This window comes from Calidris pugnax, unplaced genomic scaffold, assembly GCF_001431845.1.
Source record: "Calidris pugnax isolate Ruff unplaced genomic scaffold, ASM143184v1 scaffold128, whole genome shotgun sequence".
Taxonomy (NCBI): Eukaryota; Metazoa; Chordata; class Aves; order Charadriiformes; family Scolopacidae; genus Calidris; species Calidris pugnax.
In genome coordinates, this window is record NW_015090851.1 from 2,586,798 (window position 1) to 2,603,627 (window position 16,830).

The 16,830-nt window shown below is 48.8% G+C and overlaps 1 protein-coding gene across 1 annotated transcript in view; it reads left to right on the plus strand.

Moving 5' to 3' along the window:
• COPG1 (coatomer protein complex subunit gamma 1) overlaps positions 1 to 16,783 on the plus strand; it is a 20,385-nt gene extending 3,602 nt beyond the window's left edge. Inside the window, exons 3-24 of the mRNA XM_014943262.1 lie at positions 706 to 786; positions 889 to 960; positions 1,791 to 1,870; positions 2,768 to 2,843; positions 2,985 to 3,077; positions 3,424 to 3,510; positions 3,653 to 3,810; positions 4,446 to 4,579; positions 5,340 to 5,407; positions 6,173 to 6,361; positions 6,794 to 6,889; positions 8,265 to 8,508; positions 8,872 to 8,947; positions 9,268 to 9,371; positions 9,487 to 9,612; positions 10,029 to 10,097; positions 10,447 to 10,589; positions 11,939 to 12,110; positions 13,080 to 13,177; positions 14,636 to 14,774; positions 15,696 to 15,794; positions 16,350 to 16,783. Coding sequence (XP_014798748.1) covers positions 706 to 786; positions 889 to 960; positions 1,791 to 1,870; positions 2,768 to 2,843; positions 2,985 to 3,077; positions 3,424 to 3,510; positions 3,653 to 3,810; positions 4,446 to 4,579; positions 5,340 to 5,407; positions 6,173 to 6,361; positions 6,794 to 6,889; positions 8,265 to 8,508; positions 8,872 to 8,947; positions 9,268 to 9,371; positions 9,487 to 9,612; positions 10,029 to 10,097; positions 10,447 to 10,589; positions 11,939 to 12,110; positions 13,080 to 13,177; positions 14,636 to 14,774; positions 15,696 to 15,794; positions 16,350 to 16,480 — 2,535 coding nt within the window. The 3' untranslated portion in view covers positions 16,481 to 16,783. The remainder of the gene's footprint in view (positions 1 to 705; positions 787 to 888; positions 961 to 1,790; positions 1,871 to 2,767; positions 2,844 to 2,984; positions 3,078 to 3,423; positions 3,511 to 3,652; positions 3,811 to 4,445; positions 4,580 to 5,339; positions 5,408 to 6,172; positions 6,362 to 6,793; positions 6,890 to 8,264; positions 8,509 to 8,871; positions 8,948 to 9,267; positions 9,372 to 9,486; positions 9,613 to 10,028; positions 10,098 to 10,446; positions 10,590 to 11,938; positions 12,111 to 13,079; positions 13,178 to 14,635; positions 14,775 to 15,695; positions 15,795 to 16,349) is intronic.
• Positions 16,784 to 16,830: the final 47 nt, after the last annotated feature.

Consider the following 16,830-nt stretch of genomic DNA (forward strand, 5'->3'; position numbering starts at 1 on the left):
GGTGTTACAGTCCTGCTAGCTCTGAAAGAAGTGGCCACCACTCCCGTTAATTCTTATTTTATTGTTAGAGGGAGGAAAGGAAAAGGTTGAAGGGGTATCTGTAATGAACTAAAGACTGTGAGCTATAAATAGCAATAAAATTATCTCGAAAAGCTCGCCCTAAAACAGGAAGATTGGGAAATTGGCCTTAAACATCCAAAATGTCTTGTAGTGACAAAGTTAATGAGTAGGGTGTGAGTGGTTATTGAATAGTCTAAGAACTTGCTCTGAAAAAATGTCTTTCTATTCAACAGCAGGTAAACTTCTCAGTCCCCAGACCCTGCTGTTTCAGTGTAATGTGTTTGCATGCAATGTTGTGAATGGTGTTGGCTCCTGTTAGCCTTGCAGAGCTCGTGTGTGTCTGTCAGAAGAGTAGTGTTTTAGCTAGCACAAATCCAGACTTGTGTGGGTGAAAGTGTGATAAGGATTTGGCCTTTCAACCTTAATTGCACTTGGATTTGCGATCCCAGGATGAGGCTGTAGAACCAGCTGTTTTAAAGGATTCCATGTTCAACAAGAATTGAGGAGAAATCTGATCCAAAGTCATTAAAAATCTTACCATACCTCACTCACAGTGTATTGTTTGTATCAGTGGCCAAGACCAGACAGGACGGTGTTTGAGAGGGGGTGTTGGTATCAGCGTCCTTGTCTGTGCTTTGTTTCCAGGCACGAGTGTTTAATGAGACTCCCATAAACCCACGAAAATGTGCTCATATCCTCACCAAGATCCTGTATCTCATAAACCAGGTAAGGAAGAGAAAACTTACACCTATACAGAGACACCTGCAGCAGGCCCAAAGCTGGTTGTGATAACTGAGATTTCCTTCCTTCTTCCCAAACACCTTCTAGGGGGAACACCTTGGTGTCATGGAAGCTACCGAATCCTTTTTTGCTATGACCAAGCTTTTTCAGTCCAATGATGTAAGTCTGCTTCTTGTTTTCTGCTGTATTTATCTGGTGGGACAAGTTGTCAACAGTGTCTTTTTCAACCTAGAGATGTGTGGTTTTTATACAATTGGCTTTTCCATCCTGCCTAGAGCTACTGAATCTGAGTGGGAAGAGTAGATGAAAGTTTAGAAACGGAGATTGGCTTCCTAGCCCTTCCCAGACCTTGTGGCAACTTAGTGGAAACATCCTCTGTTCTTGAGAAGGAGATTCCTTCCTCTGAATTGCTGTTTAACTCCTGAGATTGTGCTGGGCACAGGTCAAGCATATAACCAGCTAGAATACACTATGCTTTGTGCCCAGCATTAAAAGATGCTGCTTCCTGCTAAGAGCCAACAACAGTGTGTCCTGGAGGAGGCCAGGAACCCACCCACAGCAGTAGCGCCATCACTAGTTGTCCCCCAAACCACAAAGCATTAAAATCACAAGACTGGTGTAGAAGTCCCCACACCCAGGAATATAAATTGCTTGCTTTCTTGCTTTTGAGGCAAGAGAGTGCCTTCATCTAATGATTTTAAGGCTTTCCTTCATGTTCACGTGAATGACAAGTGAAAAGATGAAGCTCCAGATCCAGCTAAATCTGATATTCCAGTCCATCCACCCTAAGGATGAGGCATTTAGAAGAGGAAGGTGTGTTTTGTTAATTAATATGGGTTTTGTACATCTTTTACGCTCAGGCACTGGGGCTCTCTGAAGGTTTCACGTTCTTAATCTTCACAGTAAAATCATGGAAGGAGGGAAAACTGAGATCCCTTCCTATCCAGGATCCTCTCAGCTAATGTCTGTCTTCCTTCTTCCCTTGTCAGCCAACTCTTCGCAGGATGTGCTACCTGACTATCAAGGAGATGTCTTCTATTGCAGAAGATGTAATCATTGTTACCAGCAGGTCAGTCACCTCACTTTTCTTACTGTTATATTCATGTGTCCTGTGATAATGCCTGTCCGACCTCTTGGAGATAACAGTAGTTCCTAAGCAGGGTGAGGAAAGGGAATGCCCTTAGTGAGGAAAAATCTTTTCTTTAAAAGATGCCATTAAAATACAGACACTGAACTAGTGATGTACGTGAAATGTTCTGTGTCCCCATGTCCCATGCCCACGGGTGTTTGGACCGTCTCTTTTAGTTGTGTGATATGGCAGCACTTTTGTATTTTTCCCATTTACAAAAGGGTGTTCCATAAACTCCTACTTTCCTGTCTAAATGCCTTGAAGCTTTTTAAAGATTTCTGGCATAAATCCCAAGGCTTTCAACAGGTAGGCAGGGATTTACTGCTCCTGTTAGCAGCACAGGATGTGACTTCACTGGCAAACCAAATTCCCTCTGTGAGTAATTCCCAAATTGCTGATCATCCCACTGAAAGGCTAGTGCTGTCTCAGGAGACAGGAGCGTGAGGGTAGAGGGTTTACTTTGGGCAGAGGCCATGCAGCTGGCAGACATCAGTTTCAGGTGCTGTGATGTGATGAACTCCTGTCCCCTCATAGACTGTCTCACACTGACCAGAATCCTGGGGAAAAATTGGGAATGAGTGTTCATTAAGGAAGGGAAATGCCTCAGGGCTGTGTGTGTGCACAGGAGCTCCTACAGGCTGCTGATGGGCTTTGCCACCCAAGTGCTGATCTTTTCCTCCCACCTTCCCACCCCGGTGGGACTTGCCCGAGACCTGCAGTTCTCTGCGTGGCATTCAGCTGTGATGCTGGCTGCCTGCTGCTCTGTGTGTGCTGTGCGAGCACCTGAGAGCTGCTGGCTCAGAAGTGCAGTATTGAGAGCTTCCTCTTTTCAACCAGCTTAACCAAAGACATGACTGGGAAGGATGACAATTACCGAGGCCCTGCTGTGAGAGCGCTCTGTCAAATCACTGATGTAAGTGCTGCTTTTCCTTTGGGGCAGCCCTAGGTCCTTCACCTTTCCCTACGACCCCATCCCAACGTTTCACCCTGCTTTTCATGCCTTTGCATCTCCTCTTTCACAGTCCTGATGGCTTTTCCATCCCTTTCCCTGCAGAGCACCATGTTGCAGGCCATTGAGCGTTACATGAAGCAGGCCATTGTTGACAAAGTGCCAAGTGTATCCAGCTCTGCTCTGGTGTCCTCCTTGGTATGTACTTGCTGCAGCCCGGGCCTGAGGGACAGTCAAGCTGGGAAGCAGTCATCTGTGGTGGGACTGGACATCTTGGGAGTTCCAGGGTTTCGTTGTCACTGTTCCCAAATTTTTGAACTGAGGGACTGGTGCTGACTTTGTGGAAGATCATGGACCTCTTGAGGCCATAGGTGTCACAGCTGGGTGTCTGCAGGTCTCTACATGCTAATCCTCTGCTCCTCTATAAGTTGCGGCCACCAGTGCCCTCATGGGGAAGGCTTGCTGCTGCTTAATATGAGCTGTAATTCCCAAAGCTTCCTCCATCCTTCCCTCACGGATTGTCTGTGGCTTTGTCTCCCCCCAGCACCTGCTGAAGACCAGTTATGATGTGGTAAAACGCTGGGTGAACGAGGCTCAGGAGGCAGCTTCCAGCGACAATATCATGGTGCAGGTAGGAAACCCGCTGCCAGCACAGGGAATAGTAAGCAGCAGCTGGCAGGGGAGGAAACTGCTAGAGCTCAGCCAGGCACTTCTGGGCAACAGAGGGGATAGGAGCACGCTGTGGGTTTGTGACAGTCTCTTTCCCTGTGCAGTATCACGCTCTGGGCTTGCTCTACCACGTGCGGAAGAATGACCGCCTGGCAGTCAACAAGATGCTCAGCAAGTTCACGCGCCACGGCCTCAAGTCACCATTTGCCTACTGCATGATGATTCGGATAGCCAGCAAGCTGCTGGAGGAAGAGGCTGGCAGGTGAGGAGCCTCCTTTGCCCTGCTGGAACAATTTCCTCAGGTCCTGCTTCCACCTCCTCTTGCAGGCTCACTTGCCATGTCATGAGGGCAATTATTTCTGTCTTTGGAGAGCAGCAGGCAGCTTCTACCCTCTTATTGTTGGTTAAAAGGCAGCAGAGAAAATACAGGATGCTTTTGTGTTGTTATGGCACGGCTTCTGTGAGCTCTGTCTGTGTACGTGCTTGCCTGTTGAACACTTTTTGTATTTCTCTTGCCTGTTTTGCATGGCTGTTCTTTATTATTCTACTTCATTTTCTCTGTCTTCCATAATTATTTCTGTCACACATGCAGTGTGACTTCCATGTGGATAAGACTTTGGTATGTACAGTGAGCTCTCAGTGTGTGAAGGCTAAGGGAGATTCCCTTTAGCTCGTAAAGCAGAGGGTGCCTTCTCAGACAGCCTGGGCAGCCTGACTTCCAGCTCAAGCACACTGGAAATACTGTATAATGACCACTATCAAAACTGAGGACTGTGGATTTATGGCTGCTTTTAACTTTCCGCAGGCTATGGGACTTGCCCATTTCTGCTGCCAGATTCTTCATTTCTGTTAGCACCTTTGTTTTAATTCATTCTTGTGGGTTTTTTTGTCCCTTAGCCGCGATAGCCCCCTGTTTGATTTCATTGAGAGCTGCCTGAGAAACAAGCACGAGATGGTGGTCTACGAAGCTGCGTCCGCCATCGTTAACCTGCCCAACTGCACTGCCAAAGAGCTGGCTCCAGCTGTCTCAGGTAAATGGGATACTCATGGCAATGGTGAGGGAATGCAGTGGTGATACCTGCTGATCACCCCAAGAAACAAGGACCTTGTGTAGTTTCAGGCTTGTGATGCTGCTGTGCCCTTTGTTGCTTTGTGCTGCTGCTGAGAGCTGTGCAGGGTGTCAATAGCTTTGCTCCTGTCACGGTATTCACCTGGTGTGTTCAAGTGCAGGTTACTGGAGGGGTATTTTTTTTCCCTGTGAAACAGGGCTGAGTTCTAACTGATAAATCTCCCAGCTTTAGACTGAGTATAACACTGCAAGAAGCCATGCTGTCAGTGTCCTGCCTTCCCAGCTCGGTCCAGTTCAGAGGTTGTCCTGAGCTGGGACTGTTGGCAGGTAGCGGGGCTGCGTGTCACCTCTCTGCACAGGCAGTGTGCCCTTCACGGGCCAGCCCTGGGAAAGAAACAGGGTTTGCATAGAAATGGAGAGGAGCAGTTCAAATTGACTTAATAGGAAAGATGACAAGGTATGAAATTGGCTTTCAAGAGGAGTGAGGGATGGCAGCACCGTGGAAAAAGAGCGAGGTGGGTAGGTGCTAGTTGTCAGCAGGGATGTGTGGATAACAGGGAGGGAGGGAAGAAGATGGTAAACTCACAGTTGCTTCTTAAGCGTGCTTCTGGTGGTGTGTGCTTGCAGCTGTCTCTTCATTGGAACTCTTGCTTTAGCTGTGGGTCACTTCTCAATAATAGATTGCCTAAACATCTGCCTTTGTTGGTTTTCCTGCCTTGCAGTTTTGCAGCTGTTCTGCAGCTCCCCGAAGGCGGCACTGAGGTACGCGGCCGTCCGTACCCTCAACAAGGTAGGAGCTGGTCTCTTGGGACCTGTGATAGTTTCTCATCTGCAGGGAGGTGCAGGCTTCAGAAGAGAAAGGGGGGCAGGTTATGTGATGATTTTGTGTCAATAACCTCTACCCTGGGCTACAGCCTTACACCTAATTGCTTTCTGAATGGAATAAAACCTTAAAGAACACTTTACAAAAGAAAAAAGAAATCATTTTCACAGGTCTCTATAAGAGGGTCACTGGACTTGCATGTTACTGCTTTCCCTTCTGAGCTTCCTGTGGTGAAGGAGCTCCTTATGAAACAGGGATCAAACCTTGATGCTGCTTCTTGCCTGCTCCCTGGCAGTCTTTGCTCCAGCTATTCCCTTGACCTTGTAAACTCTTGAAAAAGAAAAAGAAAAAAAACCAAACCGGAATGGCAGTGTCTGGTAACTGCTGTGCTTCCACCCACAAAGCTGTTCTGCACAGCTAGGCTTGCTGAATTTTTGTTGGGAGTTCACAGCTTTCTTTTCTTAATATATAGAGGAAAATTGAGAGAGTTAAAAATAGTAAAAGATCGTTTATTACTACTGCTTCTCTTCCAGCAAGAGATGCAATTCAGCAGGAAGAGAGACCTTGTTACTTTAACCTCAGATGAGTTGTTTGTCTGAGATGACCTTCATGTACAATCTGTAGCATTTATTTTTAGAGGAAGGAGCGAGAGCTTATAAAAATTGGGTGTTTGTTGCCAGCTGGGCCTTTTGCATCTACTGAGTGATTTCCACTCTTCCTTCCCTGCTCTAGGTGGCCATGAAGCACCCCTCTGCTGTGACTGCCTGTAATCTAGACCTGGAGAACCTTGTGACGGACTCCAACCGCAGCATAGCCACCCTGGCCATCACCACGCTGCTGAAAACCGGCAGTGAGAGCAGCATCGACCGGCTCATGAAGCAGATCTCCTCTTTCATGTCAGAAATCTCAGATGAGTTCAAAGTAAGGAAGTGGGGGAAGAAGAACACGCAGAATCCTAGAAAACCCTTTGGTCTTTGTCCATGTTTGTGTGTGTACTCTGAAACCTGTCTGGAGCTGCTTCCAGGATCTAGGCTGCAGAGTATTTGCAGGGAGGAGAAAGAATCTGAGGCTATTGGCCAAAGCCATGCCTCAGTTGTACAGCACCCAGCTCTGAAGTCACATGCTCTTTTCTGGGGAGATGCCCTTTGAGAATTAAATCTCATTGTCTTCTTTCCAGTGGGTGTGGGCTTTTGCTGGGGACTGGCCAACACATAAATATCAATTTCCTCCAATTCCTAGGATTGTAGCTTCTGGATAAGTAAAGGCAAACGCATAGTTTTCAGGCTAGAGACCTGAAACCAGCACAAAATTGAGACAATTAAACTATTTTTTCCTGCCATACTTTTCCTCCAGGTTGTAGTGGTGCAGGCCATCAATGCACTGTGTCAGAAGTATCCTCGCAAACACGCCGTCCTCATGAACTTCCTCTTCACTATGCTTCGGGAAGAGGTAAGTTTGCAGGACAACTACTTTGTGTTCCGTGTTTGTATGAACTGCAGGACTGCACCTTGGCCCCTGTGAGTCAAACTTTTACTGGTAATGCTATGCTCTCTCTCAAAAGGTTTGCAGTCTAACCGGCAGAAATGGCCAGCTGTGCACCATAGTTATATGCACACTGCCAGGCATATTTTTCATGTGGTTTTCATTCTTTGATTTTTCTGGGGGCTTATTAACTCCCAAAGCAAATGCAGGCAACAGCAGATCTGTTGGCAGTCCGTGTGTGTTTCACATTTGAACCAGCTTTCTTTTATACTTTGACAGCAAATTCCAAGAAGTTTTGTCTTGCGCACAAAGATTTGGTAACAACCTATTTATTGATGACACAGGACTGCTTTTGTTCTGTTCTCTGTGCTGTGGCAGTGAAGGGATCACGAGAACCTATAACCATTCTCTGCATTCAGTCAGACATAGAATTGCAGAAAGACAGCTTTGCAGGGGTTTGCTGAGGCCATTTCTAAAGGAGGGAACGTGCCTGCTGCACAGCTGGCACCACGGCTCGCTCTGACATCACTTTCTGCCAATTACAGCCTCTCGCTTGGGAACAAACCAGAGCCTCTCATTTTGCTGCTGTGAAAAATGGACCATTCTCATTTCCCAGATTTTCTGTGGGTGGATGGTATCATTCTGAATGTGTTTTTGTAGTTCAAACCATTCTATGTTACAGCTTTTCTAATCCAAAGTAGCTCCAGAAAGATTCCCCCAGATGCCCTGCACTGTGCATGTAATTGGTGGAGGATAGTGTGTGGTTTAATCCCTTAGTGTGTATTGAGGACACCAGTAAACAAGGTCTGAAGATAACCAGGCACTAACGGCGTGTCAGGTTATGGTGTGTGCCTGGGGAGGTATCGATCGCCTGTCTTCCCACACTAATGGGGCTATTTGCTGGGTCCTGCTGTGGCAGATATGATCCTTAATATATTTCTCTTGTGATTCATCCTCAGATGGCTGGTGCTAAAGGGAAAGAGGGCTGGGTTTTTTCTCCTCCCATATGGCTGTTTCTATGCACTAATTCTAGCAGCAGAGGATTTTGAAGGAGATATAAACCCTTCAGGCTGATGGATTCTTTTACCTTCTTTAGGACTTGCTTTTTTTTCTTCACTGTAGCCATCCTGAAGGGAGATGGCAAGTGAGCTTGAATATTAGCTGGTCTTCTGGGTGTAAAGAGGGTGAAAAATGAGGGAAGTGTTACTGCTGCTCTTCTTTCAAACACAGATTAAAAGCACTGAGTGTGAGTGAGCTTTGCAAAGGTAATTTTTTTCCTGTCTGGCTAGTTCACTAGCTCTACTTCGAGATTTCCAACTGATCAGTTCCCTTTGCTCCACAGGGTGGCTTTGAGTACAAGCGAGCCATTGTGGACTGCATCATCAGCATCATTGAGGAGAACTCAGAGAGCAAAGAGACAGGCCTGTCTCACCTCTGCGAATTCATTGAGGACTGCGAGTTCACTGTGCTGGCCACTCGTATCCTCCACCTCTTGGGGCAGGAAGGGCCCAAGACCAATAACCCCTCCAAATACATTCGTTTCATCTACAACAGGGTTGTCCTGGAGCATGAAGAAGTCCGGGCAGGTAAGAGACAGACCTGGAAAGCTGTCTGCCCTATGACAAATCTTCAAGGAAGTATTTGAGGATTTGTGGTTCGCTCTAGTCCAGAGCAGATCTTTTTACACAGTCAAAATCCTGCAGTAATATTGATGGAAGAGGTGGCCAGAAGCTGAGAAATGGGGAGGGAGCTGCAGTGACTCTGAAACTAGACAGAGGAGGTTTGCAGGCACTTCATGATAATAATGCATCTGCCTCTTTCTAGTCACGGTGATGCTTTATACTAATGCTGCTGTCTCTGACCTGGCGTTTGAACAAGGCCAGTAAATGGAAGAAACTTCAGGTGATTTCTTTGCTTTTTAATTCTGTTTTCATAACTTGTGTTAACAGGTGCTGTAAGTGCCCTGGCCAAGTTTGGAGCCCAGAATGAGGAGATGTTACCCAGTATCTTGGTGTTACTGAAAAGGTGAGTTGTACCTCAGAGTTTCTCCACATCCTGTGTGAAAACCCCTGTTTGCTTGAGAGCTTGCTAGCATCATCATGCATGTCTAGTCTTTTTAGCTGTGGGCCTGAGAAGGTGCAGTAGGATCCTGTGATGGGATCACCACTGCATTCAGCACCTCAAAGTGTGGTGGATGATTGCTTGTCTAATACAATTACTAGTAGATTGTCAGTTGTCTTCAATGCCATGTTCTTTCTGGCCCTGTAAGGTGGCTTAGTCACCTGGATTCATTGGTGTGGACTCTGCTCCCTTGTACTGAAGAAGGTTTTCCACTTTCCTCCCAGGTGTGTGATGGATGATGATAATGAAGTGAGAGACAGAGCCACCTTCTACCTGAATGTTCTTGAGCAGAAGCAGAAAGCCCTCAATGCTGGTTACATCCTGAATGGTAATGCAGGAAGTCCTCAAAAAAAAAAAGTCTGCACCTCCTCCTTCCTGGTTTAACAAGTGACAATGAACTGGCATTATCTGTGGTTTCAGTGACCTGTCCCTTCTGTTTCCAGGTTTGACGGTGTCCATCCCTGGCTTGGAGAGGGCTCTGCATCAGTACACCCTGGAGCCCTCTGAGAAACCCTTTGACTTGAAATCCGTTCCTTTGGCAACAGCTCCTATCGTCGAGCAAAGAGCAGGTGAGGAACAGTCCCCTGCTCCAAACGGCTAGTAATTCCCTAGCAGCTCCAGCCCTTGGACAACAGGCTGTATTGGGCCTGCTGGGAATTGCTCGCCTCCATCCTAGTTGAATTTTGTGGAATTAGATCTTCTGTAAAGACTACAGCCAACAAATCTGGTTGCTCCCACGTTAGTGCTTTGGTTTAGTCCAACTACTTATAATAGTAGTAGCTGGTAATCCTCACTGGAGCTGCTGCAGTTCCAAGGGTGTTTAGGGAGCTAAATACGGGGTTGTAGTCCATAGCAAGGTGAGAAATGAGCTCCCTTCCTTTGCTTAGTCAAATCCCTCTCTAGGCATTAACCTGTTTTCTGATTCTAAGTCTTACTCTTCATGTTCAAATCTTTTGGGTTTTTTTTTTTCCTTTTTCTCCTGCAGAAAACGCCCCTGTTGCTGTGGTCAAACAGCCAGAGAAGGTGGCAGCAACACGGCAAGAAATATTCCAAGGTAAACTGATGCAAGGCCTCTCCTACACCTTTCTGTGAGAACAAAACAGCCACCTCTTGATGAGTCTGTCCCCTCTAGCTTTTTCCCATCTCCTTTCAGAGTGACATGGGCTCCCCACTTCAAGTCTACTGTTCCCTCCTGGGGGGTAGGGGGTGCCAGCAGTTCCTGTTCTGTCTAGATTGCACTAGATGTCAGCAAAGGATGATTCTGCCTTTAATTTTAAAAGCCCCCAGTGAACATTTGTGGATGTTGCTGCAGCACCTTCTGGCAGCTTCAATGAGGGTTTTGAAACTGCTAACACCTTCCTGTGGGTTGGGGAAGGCAATGGTTTCTGTGTCCTCTGTTTCAGAGCAACTGGGGGCAATTCCAGAGTTTCGGGGACTGGGCCCGCTCTTCAAGTCTTCTCCAGAGCCTGTTGCCCTGACGGAGCTGGAAACGGAGTACGTGGTTCGTTGCACCAAGCACACGTTTGTCAGCCACATGGTGTTCCAGGTGGGTAGCTATGGCCTGTGGTGCTGAAAGAGGATTGGAAAATAAGCTCCTGATCGGTTATAAGCTCCACTGGGAAGAAATAGCTCAGGGATATCTGTGTTCAGAGCATGTCACTGCAATGAGGAGTCCTTAGTGTCTCAACCAGGGCAGCAGATCCACAGAAAAAGATTATTAGGGAGTGTGTGTGTGGCTGAACAATGCTTATACGTACAGTCCAAATAAATCAGAGAAGCACTAGGTGGGGCTGTTCTTACTGAACAGTTGGCAAGGGAAACTCTTGTTTTTTCCTTGGGGTCCCCAAGCATGTTCTTTGGGCATAAAAGAGTGGAAGCTCTATCTGAGACACTGAAAAAGGAACCCAGGAAAGGGACGTGGTGGGGGAGAGCTCTTCATCCCCTACGTTTTTGTTCAAGCATGTGTAGTACAGGTGCTTGTTTCTGTACATCTCAGCCTTGGCTGCACCACCCCACTGCTACATGTGAGATGTTAGGATCGATGTCCCAGCAGCTTTGCTTGGGCCTCGGGGAGCTCAAGGCACAGTGAGTCCTACTCCAGCCTGTGAGCTGAGGGTTTTGTCCTTAGCCAGCTCTGTCCTCAAAAGCTCAGAACTGCCGACACAGCCCTCGGGGTTTGATCTTTGTTTCTGTTGTCCATCCACCAGATGCAATTGTATGAGGTTAAGTGACTTGTCATTGCAGCTGGAACTAAGTCTAATCAGCAATTTTAGACTTGCTGAAATGATTAAGCTTGCTGAAACTTGCTCAAACTACCCCTAGTTTGAGCCGTGCAAGGGATCATCTTCCCATGTGCTATCGGTCACTCTGTCCCTGTAGCATCAAGGGAGAAGATGTATGTGACACAGTGCTCACATTTCTGTACAGCAAAGAGTTAACCTGGGAATTGCTATCCGGGGAGAAAGGACAAAGTACACTTAGAGGAAAACATTCTATACTAACTGGTGAACTGAAAGAGTCAGAAGCTGACACATTCCTGCCCTTGCTGAATTTGTGCTCCTGCCTGGGTTGCAGGGTGTGCTGATAGTTGTGTGCTGGTTCTTTTTAAGTGGTGGGGGAGAGGGGTAGTTTGCTGGAGCGCTGGAGCCCCTGCAGGGTTTCAGTTTCTCCCTTGAAGCATTTAAATGTGTAGTTTTTAGTCATAGTTGCTGTGTGACTAAACTGGAACCCGTGAGCCCTGTAACCAGCCAGCTGGTAGCAAGATGCACTGTTGAAACACAAAGAGCAAGGGGTTCACAAGTTGACACCCTGCTCCCACTCTGCCTGAAGTGAGTCTGCTGTGAGGTCTGTAGTGAGAAGCTTCAAGCTGTTGCTGCTCTCCCCTCCCCTGTTTAGTTTGACTGCACAAACACCCTGAACGATCAGATCCTGGAGAATGTCACGGTGCAGATGGAGCCAACAGAGGGGTATGAGGTCATTGGCTACGTACCTGCCAAAACCCTGGTGTATAACCAGCCGGGTACCTGCTACACGCTGGTGGCACTGTCTGAAGAGGATCCGACAGCAGGTAAACAGTTTGCCCTCTGTGTTTTCCTGACGTCCCCCAAATTAAGCGTACTGCGTTCCTCGCCCCCACACATTCTACCTTGCATCCTAGCCAGATATTTATAGCCTGTGTGGGTGCAGCCCTGAGTGATGCTGAGCACGACTTCTCCTTGCTGTTTGGGGACTGTCAGGCCTCCCTTCTCTTCTCCTGGTTCCCTTGTGCCATAGTATGGGGGGGTCAGATTATGGGAGCTGGCAGAGGAGCATTCAGCTCTCTGCTGAGTTTTCCCCCACGCACGCTGGCACCTTCCTTAGCCTGTCTATTCTTTGTGTTAGTATGTGAGGAGGCTGGCACTTGTAAATTGCTGTGAGTGCCCAGGTGCTCCAAATAGCAAAGGAGTATTTCGGACAAACCGCTAGAATTTCAGGGATGTCTATTTGAACTGAACATCCCCTCATTTGTCACTGTCCACACCATGGACCAGGCCTTGTCTGTGCTCTGGTCTCCCTGGTTTGTGTTCTGGGACCGCTCACCTGTGCGTGTGGCTGCCCTTCACCCAGCAGTGCCCACCTTCTCAGGGATGAGCTATCGCTTCTCTCCCAGCTGCTGTGTCGCAGCACAAGGTGGTTTCAATTCAGAGGGGCATGAACCAATCTCTAGATAAGGATCTTGCCTCTTCACCAGGCACTGGTGGGACGTGCTTAGTTAGACTTCCCAGCACAACTTGAGGTTCATCTGTAATAGTGCTTGATCTGAGGATTATGGTCTTGTACAACCGTCATGAACCTGTTGTTATCACTGTTTGCTAGCCTTAACATTACAAATAAATACCTTGCCCTTGAGAGGCAGAAGCTGTTGGAGAGCTAAGCCTGTGCTGCTGACAGTGAGGGGGAAGAACCCAGCTGCCCCGATTTTCCCAGCCCCCTTCTGCCCTGAGATAGTGGAGTCTGGTGGTAATACAAGCTTTGCCTTTTCCTCCCCTGTTTCCAGTGGCCTGTACCTTCAGCTGCATGATGAAGTTCACTGTCAAGGACTGTGATCCGAACACGGGTGAGACAGATGACGAAGGTTACGAGGATGAGTATGTGGTAAGGAACTTGGTGTGATCATGGAAACTGCAGTCATTTTGAGGGATTTTGTGATCCATACTCGGATCCCTGCAAGCAATGATGTGACCACTGACACTGACCTGGGCAGCATGGCATGAAGAGGGGGTTATTGCTGTCCCTGTGGTGCTTGTCCCAGGATGCAGATGTGGGTTTGGAGAGCTTGCTTTGTCTCATATTGAGTATCCTCCTGTTGCTCTCCAGGCAGACACCTGACTGCAGGATACCTACGTTCTGGGGGGCCACAGTGTGTCTTCCAGGCTTGGCTGGTGGTGTCCTGCGGGCTCCAGTGACTGCACAGTCAGCATTTGTGGAGTCAGAGGGCCATTGGCCATTCTCCATGAGTTGCTCTCTGTGGTGGCACAGTTAATTGCCTCATGCCCTGCCTGATATGGGCTCTTGTTCTGGGGAAGGTGGGGCTTTTCCCTCTCCAGCACCAAGACTGATGAACGCACTGATGCTGCAGAAGCACCTTTGTATCAGGCTCTGCTGTTTCCAGGCAGGCTGTCTTACCACAAAGGAAGAAGCTGAACTTACGCTTGGTCAGAAACTGGGACTGGCTCACAGAGGGTGGTGTTTACCCTCTGGAGAGGAAGGGATGTTGTGACACAACCTCAGCTTGCCCTGTTAGCTCCAGAGGCTGTTTTCTGTGTGTTGCCTGTCACTGCTGCGAATCTGATTAGAGGCACTGCTGTGCAGTGAGTCACTGAGGACACATCTTCCTCCCAGAAGGGGTGGGAGGGTTTTTCCCAGCGGAATGTGCAAGATTAACTCCTTTCTCTGCATCCCACCAGTCACCATGGCATTTGAGTGCCATTTAAACAAACTCTTCCGTGTTTTTCAACAAGAATCAGGAGGAAGTTCTGTGGAAATGACTGCAGGCTGCTGTCTGCCCAGCTCTGGCACTGGCTGCTCGTCGATACGTGCTCTGGAGGGACGGGCACACGCGCAGTCACAGCAGCAGCTCAGGCAGCCCGGCACGCAGCGTTAGGAGATAGCCTGTGTCTGACCCTGTACTCTACCAGCAGGCAGGACCATGGGCCAGAAAGGCAAAACGCATGCTTATGTGCATCTCAGGGAAGCAAATGCTACATCTATGTGCACACCAACAGCTGTTTCTTAGCTTTTCTCCTCTCTTTTGGACATTCGTCCGGTGCTTTGATCTCTGTCAGGCCAAGGGCTGTGCTCAGAATGGGAACTTGCTTTGTGAGCCCTGGGAATGGCACGGCCAGTGGCTTTCCCAGCCCAAGCAGTTGCTCAAAGAAGTATTATTTGCATGAGCAGATCAGAAGGGACAGGGCTTGCTCTGACATACTCCTGAGTGGAAGTGGAGGCTGTCTCCTACATTCACCTGATCTCAGGGAATCCAGTCTAAAACTCGCTCTGGAGAGAGCAGGGTTACAAAAAACCGTGTTTCACTTGAACCTCTTCTACCATCAGCTTGAAGACCTGGAGGTAACAGTGGCTGATCACATCCAGCGAGTTCTGAAGCCAAATTTTGGAGCAGCCTGGGATGAAGTGGGTGATGAGTTTGAAAAGGAGGAGACCTTTACTTTATCTGCTATTAAAACCCTTGAAGGTAAGAGGGTGTCTGGGCCCAGCAGAGCTCTCAACAATCCTTTCCCTCCAGCAGGCAGAGTCTGGAGGCGCAGTCTCTTTACATCTCTCACAGAAAGGCTAATGGGGCACAGCCCTTCACAAACTAGTTCACCACAGGTCTTAAACGCAGAGCTACAGTTACTGGGGTAACACCAAATGAGTGTTTTGGGCCTTGTGGAGACCAAACTGGGTTGTGGGAGGCAAGAGAACATCTGCCCTCCCAGCCAGACAGACCATAGTTCAGCTGTGAGCTCCCGCTTCCCTTCTGTGAAAGGAGGAGATGCTCTGACCTTAGGACTCAAGACTAATAAAAAAATATGCAAAGAGCAGAAGACGTGAGGTTGGTGGGCAGGCTTGTGGTGTGAGCCCTCATCCCTTTCATCAGGTATTAAAGACTCGTTTTGTTTTTTCTGAGAAGCCTGTAAAAACTTGGTCCCTTTGGTGGCTTAGACGGGTGTAGTTGTCCTATAGCCATCTCTCTGCTTCCTTGCACAGTGCCTTGGGCTTGAAATACCTTCCCTGAGGCCTTTTCAAATTCCTCCCAAGGACCTGTGTCTCCTTCCTCCTGCATCTGTCCCCAGAGAAGCGAGCAGGCCGTCAGGGTTGCAGAGTGAGCGTGCAGCCAGCTCTGCTCTTCTGCTTCCGCTGTCTGACTCATCCACCCTCCTGCCTCTGCTGCACCTTCGCTGCCTCAGATAACAGAGCTGCTGGGTGGTGGTGGTGCGGTTTTCCCCTGGTGGCCTCCAAAAACACAATGCTGGCCAATGTTATGTGTCCCTCAGGACAAGGAACATGATCCCTAACGTGTAGGGAGGGCTTAAGTCACCTATAGATGCTCTTTGTGTGTCACTGTCAAGACACCTGTGACATGGAGCCTGTTCTATTTATTTTTTCTTAACAGAGGCAGTTAGTAATATCGTGAAGTTCCTGGGGATGCAGCCCTGCGAGCGGTCAGATAAAGTGCCAGATAACAAGAACTCTCACACGTTGTACCTGGCAGGTGAGCTGTGGGGTGAGGTCTCTGCTTGAGGAGCAGCTCTTCAGGAGGTCACACTGAGCTGCCTGTTGAAAACCAGGGCAGGAGTATTTGGTGGAGCCCGCTGCACTCCAGTGGGATTTGGAGGCTTGTTCCTGCCATGGTTTCTGTCTCCACAAGCAGAGGAGCTGGTGTTGGGATCAGGGGGTGGATGTTTGGATCAGCCCTGGGCTCAGCTGGGTGGAATTTGCTGTCTTCGTGATCTGTGGCCTCCTGGTTTGGAGTGAGCCTTGGGGGGAAAGCGCAGCACCCTTGCTGAGCAAAATGGATGTGTCCTGGAGCTGGTAGTCACTGAGGGAGCTCCTGGACCTTATTTTAGACTTTGATACTGTAAAACTCATGAAAGCAAAGTCCCAAGGACATTATAACGAACAAGAAATGTGCTGCTCGGGGGTCTCTCCTTGAGCGCTGGGGCTTTGCCAGACTGCCCCATGGGAAACCTGTCCTCACCAATCAGTGGCCTTCGTTTTTAGGCTTGGAGGGGGGCACTCACTCCTTCCTCCTGCTCCCCCTTTCCAGGTGTGTTCCGGGGTGGCCATGACCTCCTGGTCCGGTCTCGCCTGGTCCTGACCGACACGGTGACGATGCAGGTGACCGCCCGCAGCAGCGAGGAGCTCCCCGTGGATGTCATCATGGCCTCCGTGGGATAAACCCCCTTTTCCAGGACACTGAGACCCCCCCCCCCCCCCCTCGGGCAACGCTTCTTTCTCTGCCAGCAGCATAGGGATGCCGTTCACTACAGCAGCTTCCCTGTCCCCCGCAGTACGGCCCTCCTGCGGCTCTGTCTATAAAATAACCATGTTTTTAAGGTCTGATGTTAGGAGTCGCCCTGTCCCCGGGTGGGGGGGTGTCACGGCGGGGCGGTGGGCGAGGTGACACCAGCCCTTGACAGCCCCTCCCTCTCTCCCTCCCTCTCCTTTTTATGTCGTTCAAATAAAATACTATTACGTGGGGTTTCCGTGGCTCCCCGTGGCCGGTGGCGGGAGGATGAAGGGGGGGG